At 41.2% G+C, this 15,273-nt stretch overlaps 1 protein-coding gene across 3 annotated transcripts in view; it reads right to left on the reverse strand.

The window, feature by feature from the left end:
- Positions 1-13,960, reverse strand: part of grm1a (glutamate receptor, metabotropic 1a) — a 36,248-nt gene extending 22,288 nt beyond the window's left edge. For 2 of the 3 annotated variants that reach the window (XM_063494810.1, XM_063494812.1), the window contains exons 1-3: positions 13,813-13,960; positions 12,096-12,939; positions 9,183-9,432 (exon numbers count right to left, since the gene is read on the reverse strand). In XM_063494810.1, the coding sequence (XP_063350880.1) occupies positions 9,183-9,432; positions 12,096-12,825 (980 nt within the window). In that variant the 5' untranslated portion in view covers positions 12,826-12,939; positions 13,813-13,960. The remainder of the gene's footprint in view (positions 1-9,182; positions 9,433-12,095; positions 12,940-13,812) is intronic. The other variant, XM_063494811.1, reaches the window with a different exon arrangement.
- Between the last annotated feature and the right edge of the window lie 1,313 nt (positions 13,961-15,273).

The raw sequence follows: 15,273 nt of genomic DNA on the forward strand, positions 1-15,273 counted from the left end.
TGCAGTTTGTGGGGATAGGTTAATTGATTAATCCAAATTGCCCATAGTGTGAATGTGGGAGTGAATGTGAGCGCAAATGGTTGTCTGTCCCTGTGTGTTAGCCCTGCGACAGACTGGCGACCTGTCCAGGGTGTACCCCGCCTCTCGCCCTATGACAGCTGGGATAGTCTCCAGCGCCCCCCGCGACCCTGAAAAGGATAAGTGGAAGCGACTGGATGGATGGATGGATGGCTGGATGGATGGTGTAAGTTTGAGATTTTTCTTGTACAACTGTACAAGTAACATGTTAGAAAACGATCATGACTATCATGATGCCACATGTACCCCAAAAATCTAATAATGCAATATTTTTGCTTTAAATGTTAACAGAAAGGGCAAAAAACCTCATTCTCTCCTGAAGACAAACTGTAGCCTTACGTAATATTTATTTACATAATACACTATTTTATGGGGATGGTTTTGTACCATATTAACTGCCCATGAGAAAAGAAATACTGTAAAAGTAATAAATATTTATAAGTTATGGGAAACTAAGCCAGCGAGGTAGGTCTGGATCCATTTGCTTCACAAAGGCCTTTTAGGTAAAAACATTACATCATTGATTTTTTTTTTCTTCTTTTCTTTTTTCAATTCACTGCCGATTGCCTCTCCTTTTACTCAGCCCGCTGCTTTACCCAGCCGGGGTTGGGGCGAGCACTATCCGGCGTTACATGAGAATAACTCAGAGCTCAGGATGGTGAATTCCAGACGCTTATTTCATCTGAAAAACCGTCCGACACTTGAGGCAGTCCGACTGGCAGCGATTCTAAAAGGCTGGAAAAACAATGTTTGCTATTTAAATTGCAAACAGTTGTAAAAACATTGCTATTGATTGCTTTTCTTTTTTCTGTGATGTTTTGAGTGGAGGTCCAGATTTTCTGTGGCATCTTTCGCTACTCTGTTGGTCCACTGTTAGCTGTCTGCAGCAGAAAGCTTCTCAGCTTCTACTAATCTGGATCTGACAACTGTGTCCAGATGCAAAGCCCGAGTGCTATTTTTGATCGCTCCAATGTCATTCACCCGTCGCTGTGCACTTTGGGAGCACCGGGCTTCAATTGCAGAGAGGGAGATGTCCTTGACAAAGTGTGGCTGCTTTCAATTAACATCAGAGGCGTGTTATAAATATTCAAATGTCGCTCATTGTGCTCCCTTGCACAGTGGAACACAAACAGATGTAATCGTGAATTCTGACTCAACTTGAATATACTTTCAGAGCCACAAGTGTTCTCGAGCCAGGCTCCATTACTGAATGATCATCGCCAATGTTTTCTTATCTTATAATTACCATCTTTGTTACTGTTGTTGCTGGGAGGAATTTTTCAGATGTCAGCCATATTTTCTGAGAAGGGACTATTGTGCTGTATTCTGTGGAGCCCCCGCTGACAGACTGAGTGACAGATCTGCAGCGAGACGATCATACCAACTCCATCTCGAGGCCAAACAAAATCTCCATGGTGACTGCAGCACAAGCAGCACACGAGTCTTTTGTTCCAGCGGTACTGTAAGCCCTATTCTCCTAACAAACAAACATACTGCCCTTAATTCATGAAACTCGCGCTAAACTTTTCTTAGAGCAGGGGGGTCAGAAAATAGAGGGTCACGTCACAGACTGAGGATAACGTGAGAAGGAGGTTTCTCTCCCAGGCCTCGTGTTGCCTTCCACACCTTCTCTCTCTATCTCGAATCTTTGCATTCAGAACTGATTCATCAGTCACGACTTTGCTGGAAACTGGAAGTCTAACAAAAGGAAGCTGTTGCTTGAAAGCAAACATGAAGCGCATCACCAATAAAGAGGAGAATCTAAGATGGTGAAAACACTAATGCAGTACATGAAAAGCACTCTTCTGAAGTGTTGGATTTCAGTTTGAAACCATCACCAAATTGGAAAAAAAAGATTTTAACTCCTTAAACTTGATATCCAAAGAGTTTCCTTTATCTTAAACATATTTTTTTAAAAGATTTGACTCAGTGAGAGCTACTATGGGTTACAACCAAGCAGAATAAATCAGAAATTTAGCCCTAACCCTTTCTGGATCTACAGTTCTGGATGGCAAATATACCCGTTTATTTTGGCAGTGTTTTCAGTGCTATATTGCCAGAGATAACATCGCTCTTTGCTGAAACCCTGCAATTTGCCAAATTACTCGCAAGAAGAAGTCAATAGGCAAAATTCCACATCCTCCACGCTTTCCTTCCTGAGATGTGGAGGAGATGAGAGCCTTAGAGATGATGGAAAAAAAACTTTAAATGTGTCCCACCACAACCCCTCTCTCTCAGCCTCTCTGTCTCTCATTCCTGCCTTAAACATTTCATTTATTCCAGCTCAGCGTCCCCTTATTACATAAAATGGAACAGGACAGGCAAATACAGAAATGCATGTGACGCACACAATACGGGCTTGCAGCTTTCTTCGCACCTCAGTGCAGTCTCAAAAGATGCAGTCATACTGCGTTAATGACCGGTGCCAAGCTATTACAGAGGCAGAACATCCGCATTCCTGTGTCAGTGTCCATTTTGTCAAGAATAAAACACAAACAAGAACTGAGCAGTCAAAATGGGACCCGGACCGAAACTGTGTTTGTAAGACAGGGACAGAAATGAGCGTTACATGTGGAAAAGCAGCTTATGCAAATGATGTTTAGTAATAACAGCATTCAAGCAGCATTAGCGGGAGAGAGAAAACGAATGATGCTAATTGCAAGAGAGCAAGCAGGCAGGCAAATGAGTAGGTGGATGCACTCCATGCTGCCATTCAGAAACCAAGCACGGTAGGCCTACTGGGGAAGAGACTTTAGAGGCAATGATAATGACACCGTACAGTAAATGTGCATCCAGCTTTCGAACATTTCAGGAACTACAGCTCAGCAGACAGAGCTGAACTGAAATTAACATTCCAAATTCAGAGGTTTCCTGAGACTGTGAGAGAGTCTAATGGTGTTGGCCCCGAGGAGCCCTCAGTTAAACACACACGGCACACAAACACACACACGCTCACTACGCTGTCAGATTCGTTAATGATGCATTTCTGTCACATCTGCAATCTGCAACAAATACTGCGAAACATGCTGCTGTGTTATACGGAATACAAGCTTTACAGTAAAATACTGTCAGCTGTTTGGCTGCCATTATGCTGATCCGACTGTAAAATATAACTCAATATATTATATATCGCTCTGTGTAAAATGTAGCAGTATCTGAAAAAGACAAGGATGTCTTTTTCAACTTCTCACATTTTGAGAATAAAGTTGAAATTTGAGGAAAAACGTTGTACTTGTGAGAGTAAAATCCACCTTTAAGTCAGTGTTACATGGCTGCAGTTTATTGGACTAATCTATGTGTTTTGGCAACGCCTTCATCCCAGATGCCTCACCTACCTAAACTCTACACCTTCACGGCTAAACAACTTGAACAAGTGTCCTATTGTGCATTATGATGCAACCTAGCCTCCCTGTACTACACAAAGATTTAAACATCGATGAGGCCACTCAGGCCACAAATGTCCTGAAAAAGAAGCAATTTGCTTGTTAATAAAAGCAGTTTTAAAGTATAAAATATGATGAACCCACCAGCACAAGGCTTTTTATAAAGGAATGTCATCTTTATTCCGTAATTAGATATTACTCTGAAATTGGTACTTCAACTTTATTTTGAATATATTAACTTTAATCCCTTACTCAATTATTTTACTTCTAATATTTCCCCCGTTTTCCCCTATTATGCCTTTGTAATCTTACTTAATTCAGCTCTATTGTCAAAAAGCAATTTCCAGTATTTTTACAGCAAATTCCTGACTAACTAATTTAATTAAATGTATATTTTCCATGTAATTTTGTTATGTATGGACAATGTAAAACGTTACATAATAGAACCTGGTCAAATCAAATTTACTTGCTTTTATATCCATTCCGAGTATATCAAGCACATTTTCCTTAATGAGTTTTTAAATAAATTAAACTTTGATTTGATGTTTTTCAGGTGCGTTTAATAAAAGTTATGACTTCATGTTTATTGAGGGTGCAGAATCATGTTTTTGATTGTGGAAGTTACCACTACAGCTTACATAAAAGTCTACATTTTCAGATGTACTGATGAGAGTTTCCATTACATGATGCTTCATTTTTCTGTGTTTTTGAAAGCGGGCACTGTGCACATTAAAAGTTAAGAGAGCCTGTTCTCGAGTTAGACAAGAGGTGTAAGTGACTCAGCTGCAGACTTGCAGTTCCATCAGAATTTGCAGGAGCTTTTAAATATATGGGACTGGATAGAAAGGTTCAGTGTACAATGATACGTCCAAATTCGATTAATTCATTCATTTTGTTAATTTACTTGCCAACATCCAAGGAGTCCTTTGTTTAACATAGATATGAGTAAATGATGCTGCTGTTTTCCCTGTGAGATCAAAAATGAGAGGAATTACTCAAACTATTGAGAAGCAACAAAAAAACTGGACCAGTCGCAGTATTATGATAATAAACTAACACAGCCTGTTCCCTCTAACGTTTCAGTTTGTTACCTCTTCTTCTTCTCCTCCCTATGTGTCTCCATAAACGTCTGACTAAGCTGCACTTACTCACTTTTCTTCATGCTTTGCTTATGCTTTTATATTTCACTCTGTCTCATCTTCTGCGGAACATATTATTACCTAATAGAAGAGAAAAAATTTGAAATGTACTTGAAACACAACAAGAAGATGGACATCGGTGTTTTCTTGATTGGAATGAAGTAGATAATTTATGTTGCCACTGTGCCTCGGCAGCTCCCTGACAGAATATATGGATGGAATAAATATTGTCTCTTTATGCAGTGTGTGTGTGTAACATATGCCTGCAGCAACAAAGTAATGGAAGCAAATGATTGGCAAAAGCATGATTGACAACAGAGAGAGAAAAACAAGAGGCCCTCTGACTGACAATACGAGAGTGGAGTGGATGTAAAGTGTGGAAGTAATGCAGAGCAGCGACCGCAGATAAGGGATGAAGTGGGTCGAGCACGTCGCCACACCTGGCCCTCGTCTGAAGAGCAGGTTAGCTGCACAGAACAACAAAGGCTCTCAGATTCAAACATCCCTGAATGCCCACTTGTAGTTTATGCAGCCACTACGGTATTGTGTTTGTGTCTGCTTCTGTGGTGCTCTGTGATCACCGCAATATACAAGACATGGAAAAGAAAACCGCAGCATTCCCTGCTTTTGAACACTGCAAACATTTAGGTCTGGTGCACCACTTACGCTCCTTTATTGTTTTTAATGCCAAGTAAAATGAAATGGGGACGTGAATAAAGTTTCAAAAGAAATTGGCTGCAGTATCTGCCTCACTGGTTTTGCTTCATTATCCTTAAAAAAATACACCGACTATGTTAAATTGGTGTCATATTTTAAACTCAAATATTCTCAGTTGTACCCTTACCACAGAAACAATGGGATAATTGTGATGAAGTGTAATGCTTTTTACTCGCACTTACATTTTAATTAGTACACTGATTGGCCTGATGAGGACAGTATTTGGAAGTTTTATTATTTTGGCGAAAAAAAGCAGTGAAAGCCTCAAGTGTGCCTGTGTGATTTTTAAAGAAAATTATGCTCCTATTCCATCCTGACTGTTGCTGATATTATTCCTGGCTATGGCCTGTTTTAACTTTTTTGATATTAAGCATTTTGTGGTGATTTTAGGGAGATATAGTTGAACTTGAGACCTTGAATGAACTTCCCTGGTGTAGACCATTGGAAGGACATTTTTGCGGTAATACAGAGAAGCTTTTTTGACTGGTTACTGAAGCTAATGAGGAAGTTCAATAAGGAAGGATTACAATCACTTATCTGCCTGCTTTCCTGGGTGTTCGGTCGTTTGTCTATTATTTACACCACTTCCACTTTCCCATGCTGTCAAACTCAATGTTGACACCAATGCTGACACTAGTCGAATCATCTTTTTGTCCACCTTCTTCGAACCAATCAGTCACCACTCCACGTGCTTTAAATCTCACAGCTCAACAATTTTCACGATCTTGTCCACTCAGCCCACCTCCTCCTACCATGGTCACTCAGATCTGTCCTAATTTCTATCACCAGGATTATGTTCTGCTGTGTGGAGTGGATGTAAAGTGTGTAATCGCCAAATAGATTAATTGAATTCTGTATCTCAATAATCGTGTTCGGTTCTTCTTGAACTGGTGTCTCAGTATATAAGGCAGAAAGAAGATTATTACCATATTACCAGGTTTAACTTGATATTATGAGATGTTTATTTACACACCCAGCAGGCATGGAGCAACATTTGTCATGTTTTTGTGCTCAGTTATGTTCAAAAGCCTCTTGTTAACTTTGTCTGCCTACCATTTGGTGCTGGTGCTGGGTTTTTTGTGGCTCTTTCCACTGAAATCAGCTACCTGCTGCCACTACAAACAATGCGGGGCTGTAAGACTAAAACAGTGCGCTGGGTTATTGTCAGCTCTTCATTACAAGTGACCTACTTTCCCAAATATTGCATAGTGCCAAAAAATTGATCACAGCATGCAAAGTCATCTAAAAATGTGCAGAAGACTTCTTTATTTCTTTTCTTTTCTTTTTACTGGCCCTTTTTTGCTTTCTGTGGTAGATTACGACTTTTATTAGAACTCGCACACATGCACACACACAAAAAAAACACGAACATAAACAGATGCACACGCAGCTTGTAAAAGCTTCCTCAGAGGTGAAAGCATAAACTACGAAAACAAGCTTCTCTTTGATAAGCTAATACCTGTGTGCCAGCTTCATTCATGCACACACATGGCTTTGCATGTGTTGGCCCTCACTCTCTCCATCTCTCTTTGTCTCTCTCTCTTTGACCCAGAAGCATTTCTTCTGCCCATCGAGACTTTCACAGAAGCTAAAAAAAGACACACTTTTCCCATCTCCTATGGAGGAAAGAGAAAAGTAAAGATATGGGAAGCAATGCAGCCGGCCCAGAGTGTCATTATAATAGATAATTTAAAAAAGAAAGAGTGCCATTCTCTGCTATGAACCTAAATATGCATGTGTGCATTGAACATGGCATATTCAATCAAAAGAGACGCTCTTGATGAGAGCACCACTTGTCTTCTCTTCATATACCGACGCAAAACATGGAACAGGAAGTCAGAAAGGCGTCTTCGTTGCTAATGGCAATGACAGGAAACAAATGCTCTAATCACACCAGCAAATCTTTAAGTGTGTGCAAGAGAATTAGATTCGGCAAACAGTCACTGACAGATTTTATCTAATGCAACAGCAGTTTTTTATTCACAACCTAAAGACAACTTAAAGTTTAAAGTTTAAGCATTTTTCTTGGTGACAACTTGTAATAGAGGGCACCTGATGGTTAGTGATCATACCACATGAGTGCAAATGCCATCAACAGTTTGTCCCAAATTCATTTGCAAGTCAATCAGAGCTTTACTTCATATCATTCTCCTGCTACTTGTCACCTTTTTCTTTAGGTTACTACATACTAAGTAATGAAGGGAAAATGTCCAAATCTTATGACAAGACCAACAGAAGTATAGAATGTGTCTTAAATATTTTCAACTTCCCTCCCTTGTGAAGTGGTTCTCAGCACCAGAACAAACAGTGTCTATGGAAATCCACTAACACAGTGTTTCAATTCACCATGTTGAAGCAGCTGGGGTCTAAAGCAATGAAAGGTGAGGCTTTGGCTACACAAATAAAACTTATATTAGATTGATATGTGTACGATAAACAGCATTATTATAATTATATTTGTTGACAGAAAAAAACGTATGCTATTGCACCTTATCGGCTTCAGTTGAGACTGATGCAACACTTGAACATCAATGCTAATAAAGAGGAAGTGATTCTGTCTAAACACACTACTCTGTAATGAAAACCACCATCTAGTTAAGAGGAAGAGTTTACTGATGTCAACAAATATAACGGAACACACAAGACCATTTTTAAACTTCAGCTGCTGACTGACACGTGTGAGGTAAGCACTGAAATGCACCTTCAGTCCTCCTTTAAAACATGTTTCATGCACAGAGCTTTGATTCCAGATTAAATGTGCGTTGCAGAGTTTGTGACAAGAGCGTGCAACACACAAAGAGCCAATGGCTGTTAACTGCAAAAGGATTCTCACGTGCAATTAACCCATTTAACATCCAGTGTTGAATTGGTTCGTACATTTTTATAAGTGTAGAACAATAACGGTTTTATTCTGTGAGAATTACCTGGACTATGACCAAGATTTTGATATGAGTGAACATACAAAAATGAAGGAAGTCACTGTACTGTATTGTTTTTACTAGGCTTATGAGTTTGATTTGCATTCATTCACGATTCAGCTACAAAGTCATCCTCAGCAGTCTAATCATCATCATCATCAGTAAGGACTCTGTGAGCACAGGCTTCCTTAGCCAGCCATTTAGCCATTTAACAGTATATGTAAAATATTACATTTAAGGTGGATATGTTTTGCCATATGTATCAAAATACCTATTATCAGTACTGTGCATATGGCTGAAATAGTCTACAGTAGAGAAGTGCCAAAAACCTCTTCCTTCTCTGAAATGAAGAGTGAAAGATGCTGCAGGAATGAACTGAAAATTAGCATCAAATACGCTGTGACTTTTATTGACAACTGTGAATGTTCCTTGAGGATGATTTCATGGTGTAATGTGACACTATAAGTGTGTGAGACAACTCTACTTGCCCTTTTCCAGTGACTAAGCCACCACCAGAAATGACAGGGACAGTAAGGAAGAGAAGAAATATGGAAAAGAAAGGACTGGGTGAATATCCGAGGAGGATGTATGAATAATAAAAGGGATTGATTCTTATAAAGAAGGTGGATTCAGTATGATCTTCATGTATAATCACATTTGAATATAAGAAATGACTGCTACTGCCTTAAAATAAAGACAAATATGACGAAGCATGGACACGGAGAGAATGGACTTGAGGCATTGTTTGCAGCTTTTTTGGCAACAGAAATGCCAATTATTCATTGTTGGAGAACATTTCTATTCAGTGCTATTGGTATGTGGTCTAATTCTTGTCAGTTGCCTTGGCGACATGCACATCAGGAGGACAACACAGCATCTCACAGCCTTCCAAAGGCAGGCTCTAAATTGTTCAATAAAAGGCAAAAAATTTTAAAATACCCACACACCTGCCAACAAGGAGGAACTCTCCATAAACCCCGAGCCGCCTCATGGCCATCAGCAGACCTCGGACAGTCATGCCCTCGCAGAAACACACCACCACACGAGCTTTGGGTAGTCGCTCCCGTAATTTCCTCAAAAGGCGGTCATAATGTTTCTCCCCTGCGTTACTGTAGATCTTGTCCGAGTGAGCAATGCACAAGCCTTCTTGAGAGGCCAGCTCCTTGAAAGCCTCCATGCCACTCTCTCCATAGTTTCCTGCAGGTGACGCAACAAAAGAGACAGTGAGAATAGCAAAATTTTAAATGGCGTCCCATAAAATGTATCTTCAGTGTCTTGTAATCCCATTTAATAATGATGGGTCCATTTTCAGTCAGTGAGAGCTTAAAAGATGAAGCTTTCATCTGTGATTGGGATGCCATCCACATCTTGGTGTTTTGCATTACATGCCTTTTTATATGCAATAACACACTGGCATCATTAAATATCAGAGAGTAATTGCTTTTAACCACACATCTCTAATTATTGTGCTGATGGACAACAAGTGTTTAAAGCACCCCACCCCCCACCCCTCCCACCAGTTGTTCACTGTAACAAGCCCTGACCGAGTTGAAGCTCTGATCCACTGATAATGAGTGTGAGAGTTGGCCGGCTAGTGATTGCAATCAAAGCCGAGAGGGGTGAAGATCGTTGTCCTTGCTTAACAGCATGCTATCCCAATCAAGAGCCCGGCAAAGCTGTTGAGCCTAAATCTTCTATTTTCATGTGAACTACTTTTCTTGACTAATGTGTCAAGAACTGGATTTCGGATGAAGCCAATGGATCTTTAGCAAGATACCTGGATTGTACAGACAAGTCAATCAGCTGTGCATGCAGGAACATGAACTTGCATTTGATTGTGCTTGTTATCAAAAGGAAATTAAGAGCACCTTTAAATAAAAATGTGTAAACATTTGGCTGTGTGATTGGCTTCACTGCCCCCACCCCCCTCCCTCCCAAACATGGGTGATGGAGAAAAAGTATTCTCTCTGTGCATGGCATGGCTTTACAGGGCGAGGAAGACAGCAGCTGACACAGGCATCACACTAAAGCATTTATTCTGACACAATGTGGCCATGTGTTGGTTTTCCGATAGCCCTTTGATGATATTTTCAATTGCCTCGTTTCATTCTCCCACTGGTAAATGGAAATAATGATATCCAATTATTTTACTCTTTCCATCTCAGCTGTGAGACAGGTGGGTGGTGGTGCATTAGTTGACAGGCCTTTTGACAATGACCACCAAAAACCCACTCGGAGCATTGCAACCAGACGGATGATAATCGGGACAGGTAATTTATGCAATTTCACAGCCCTAGCTGTTGCTACTGGCAACAAGCTGCAATTATAACTTGAATAAGGTGGCAGGGAGTAGGAACTCGTGGGCTTAAGACAGTCGTGACCACAGTTTCAGAGATAAATAAAGATAGCTCAAAACAAATTAGTGGATTTACACTGGACTTCTCAAAGGTCGAGTAAGGTCGGCATAAGGCAAAATATATTAAGTCTGAATAAACTAAAAAATAGAATGTCTACAGTTAATTAAATCTTAAAAGTTTATATTGTGCAAAAGTATATTACTGTAATAATAACTGAAAAAGTGATGCCGTATGCAATGAAATTCACCCTCCCCTGAATTGTGCTCTCATCACTCTTAAATTATGACTTCAGTCCCACAGGATCCTGCTGTAGGTATATTGAAGGTCAGGCAGCTGACGCCACCTAGATGTACCTCCAAGTACTACACCTCCCTAACTCCCTATCTTCATCTATCTGATAGCAACCTGTGTCAAGGCCCATCTGCAACACCTGACTATAATAGGACCTTCCAAAGATGTTTTACACTCCCCATGAGTATGCAGTTCCTCAGAGGGGGATCCTGGGTAATGTAGCCTGTCACTCATAATTTGGGCGCACAGTCGATGACTGTGTGTTCACCAAGACTTTAATGAAAACCCATGGACATAATTCATGTCACAGTAATTACTTTGTCTTCCCAACCTGTCTCTCCTTTTTACCTCCCGTCTCCGCCATAATGCACTGGTAAGACTTCTTGAGACAAAAGTGAGCCCGCTGTGTGAGACATGATATTCATTTTAATTTATATGCACTGAGAGGAATTTTAAGAACTAACGTCATTTTTCAGTCCAGTCTCACCCTTCACACTTAACAGTTTAAAATTCCAACAAGAACACCTACATTTTGATAAATGTTCATAAAGGTCCTGCTAGATTTCTACTTTTTCAACTTGTAAGGATGACTTTAATAACACTGATGAGAAAGTCTGGCTTTGGATCCCAATACTGTAACATCATGCCAATATAAAGAAGAAAAAAAACAACAGACAACCCAATGTGTAGTCACCTTACACAGTTGTGCATGTTTGTTTGTTTATTTTTTGTGAGCAAGGCACCCATAACTCTGTTTTAGTGTATATAAGATGCTTTGCTGTACGTGAGGCCAACACAACCCTCCAAACTAATGAGGGTCTACACTTAATACAGAGATATGGATGCATTTGCCAAAAAAGCTAGAGACTGACAGGAAGGTGCAATGTGATATTCAAAGAGAAGTAAAATAGTAATAAAATGTCTTAGACCAGCTACCTTGAATTTAAAAAAAACATACTCGTGAAGCTATTTTTAAATATAAGTATAAAAATATATGTAGTAGCCCTTCACACTTGGACAATCAAACACCCAGGATTGGCACAACATCTTATACAAAAGCTGGACAGTGTCACTGTCAAGCTCCAAACTCTGTGATCAATTACAGCATTGCTGTGATGCTTCACTATGTTGTCCACTAATAGACTGCAAGACTATGGGTGAATTATTCTACTGTTGTGGTGATGTTAGAGACGAGCAGTAATAGGCTCTCACCCTCAGTGTGCACTGCAGACACATAGGTCCAGTTGTAATGCTTGACAATGTCCAGCATGGCCCGAGCCTGAAGGGTGTCTGAAGGAACGACCCTCAGGAAGTACTTGAACAAAGTCTTGTCACTCAGGTCGATGCTGGTGGCAGAATAGGCAATCTGGGGGATGTTGAAAAGCTGCAACAGGTTTTGCACCTGAATAGCCACAGAGCTGGATCCAGGTCCGATCACACCAGCAATAGGTTTCTTGCTAGGTGGTGGCTGGTTGGATGGGGTACCGTCAATGCACCATTTGGACCCGTCCTTATCATCCCGGATGGAGATGAGGGAGTCCCGGATGAACTCGATGCTCTGCTCCAGGGCGACAGACGAGTGCCAGCAGGAGTCCCGGATCTCACAGCCAAGGCTGATGTTGGGGAGCAGGTTGGGGTCGGCGTTAATTCGGTCCAAAGTGTGGAACATGGCCTCGACCCTCTGTATGCCGTACTGCTCGCGCACGTCCCCGCACTTCCGCTCGGCCACCTTCTCAGCAGACGGCTGGTGGTGGACGGAGAAGAGCGCGCCGATGATCACGTCTCCGTCCATGCGAGCCACGGAGCGGGAAACAGCACGTGGGACCACCGACCGCTCATAGATGCTGCTGCTGTGGGAGAGCACGAGAACCCGAAAGAGACACGCGTGGAGACACAGGAGAGCTAAGAGACCCATCTTTACGCATGCCATGTTGCGCCACATCGCGTGAGCCGTGCCAACTGTGCAGGCATATCATCTGCTGTCTGCCAGTACTTCCACGCTTATCCCATCCATGACCTGCGAGCACGACACCTGGGAGGCATCCACGCACACCTGCTAAGAAACAAGACAAACTGCTGTGACGTGCAAGCTAGGAGAAACGAGGACAGATGTGCCAAACGTTTATGTATAAAGAGTTGACTAAGCACGCATTCTCCTTTACATAAACGCCCTGCTTCACATTCCTACAGCTGGCAGCCCTCCTTATCCCGCTATTATCAACCACCAGATGCGAGATGCCATTGAGCAAGGCATTCAAAACGGACACCCAGCTGGTCTATGGCCAACAGTGGTTCAACAGTACTACTGTCTGGTCTGCCAAGCCTCTACGTCTATTTAACACGTGCGGAGACGGTCCGTTACTTCAAAACCTCTCAGACAATACGGTGTTTTCATTGCAAATGATCGCTTGCTATTTTGTGCGGATGCTGGCTCTGCCATCCACAAGATCAGGCAGGCTGCCGATTTCAGGACCGTGGACAGCGCGCTTTCCAAACACGTTACAAGGACGTCTTTGGGACTACTGCTTGCACTCGTCATCCCCTCACAGACGCATTCTTCACGATTTGACTCATCTAATTTCTAATGAAAGCCGAACAATAGAAACTATTATGCGAATCGAAATCTATGTAAGTTTAATACGAGGAAGCCTACAAGATAGACGATATACATATAAACATATTATTATTATCCGTCGTGCAGCCTAAGGTACCTCTCGGTTTAAATGAATAATAATAATAATAATAATAATAATAATAATAATAATAATAATAAACAAACTAAGCTATTACCTTTATAATAGGAAGCATGACATGACATGTTCTTATTGTCACCTTTAATCAGTCCATGTTTCCCATTCTGCTACACACACCGTGCACATTCAAACATGTTTTTTGTTTTTTTGTTTTTGCCTGGTGTGTCAAAACTTACCTGAATCCTTGAGACATGTCGCGTGCCTTCATCCGTCTTCTGTAGCGCGTGGTCTTCGGCGGTATTAGACTTGAGTCTCTCTCTCTCTCTTCCCCCCTCTCTCTCTTTCTCTCCGTCTCTCTCTCTCTCTCTCGTATTTCTTGCTTGCTCTCTCGACTCCAAACATGAAAATGAAGATCCCCTCTGCAAGTGTCACCCCTTCCCCCTCCCCCTCCCCGTGTCTAAGCCCATAAATCTTGCAATGTTTATGGGAGATAGGAATACGAGCATATGAGCAAAATCTGTATTTAAACATAACGCACAAAAAAATGCATCTTCTGAGCATTTTGTGACGTCAGATGAGCAGGGCACTGAAAAAATCTATTCTGTAGCTGTTCATGTGTGCGTGGATGTTTATGTTGGATACAGGCTTTTGTATGTCATTATTTCAATTAACTTGTATTTTGGCACTTGTTTTATTTTGAAAGGGAGAAAGAACATCAGATTAGTCTGAAGTCTGGCGTTACCCACCATTTTGAGTCATTTGACAGCTGAAGAGAGTTTTAGGACGTTGAGCTGAGAAGTGCAAACAACAAACAGAGAGGAGCCTGCATCTCATATCTCCACTCACTTGAGTTTACTTGAGGCCTCTGGCTCCAGCTCGAAAAATAAGCCGTGGATGTTTTTAGCACGGAGTAGAGTCTGTTGCGCCACCTAGCGTTCGGTTGAAGGAGCTCGATGACTTATCAGTCATTAGGTCAACAAAAGCCGGCCACGGATCTCAGCTTTTCGACCCTTAAGCAGATTCAAAGAGCTGCCATTAGGACGTAAGATCATATTTTTGTGTTTTTTTAAATAATTACTCCCTGTGAGTTATGATTACAGAGAGGAATCTGAAATAATTTCGCTTAAATCTGGCGAAATTGCGAGTGAATTTAGTAATTGTTTCATCTTTACGCATCCATTAATATAAGCAAAGGTTTCCCTCCCGAGAGGCATGTATTCTCAAGTAGTGGGCCCTTGTCGTGACTCACGCCAGGCGGTATGAATCAAAAATAAACTTATACAAAGGCGTCACTACTGCCATTGCTGGTGCCCGGGGCTCCGGGAGCGAGCATCTGATATTGAACCTGAATAGAAGTGACATGTTTAAGAAGGAGACACTGCTGGATACTGCGGCCAGCTGTGGGCGGGGACTTCAGCCTGAGTGGGTGGACCGCAAGGCTTTGTAGCAACCACTTAAGAGTGATATTATTTAGATTATGCAATATTAGTGAAAACAGATAAGAAAAAAAAACCCTTAAATTTATTTTATAAACTGGGTTTTGTATGTTTGATGTCCATTTAGATCAGGGGTGTCATACATAAGGCCAAGACAGGACAGTTTTAGAAAATGTGAACTTTTAATTGTATTTTCATAAGTTTTACAGCTTTTCAAATTATACCCTTTCCCTTTAGTTGGATTCATACCACATATATACT

Source organism: Pelmatolapia mariae, linkage group LG15, assembly GCF_036321145.2.
Source record: "Pelmatolapia mariae isolate MD_Pm_ZW linkage group LG15, Pm_UMD_F_2, whole genome shotgun sequence".
Taxonomy (NCBI): Eukaryota; Metazoa; Chordata; class Actinopteri; order Cichliformes; family Cichlidae; genus Pelmatolapia; species Pelmatolapia mariae.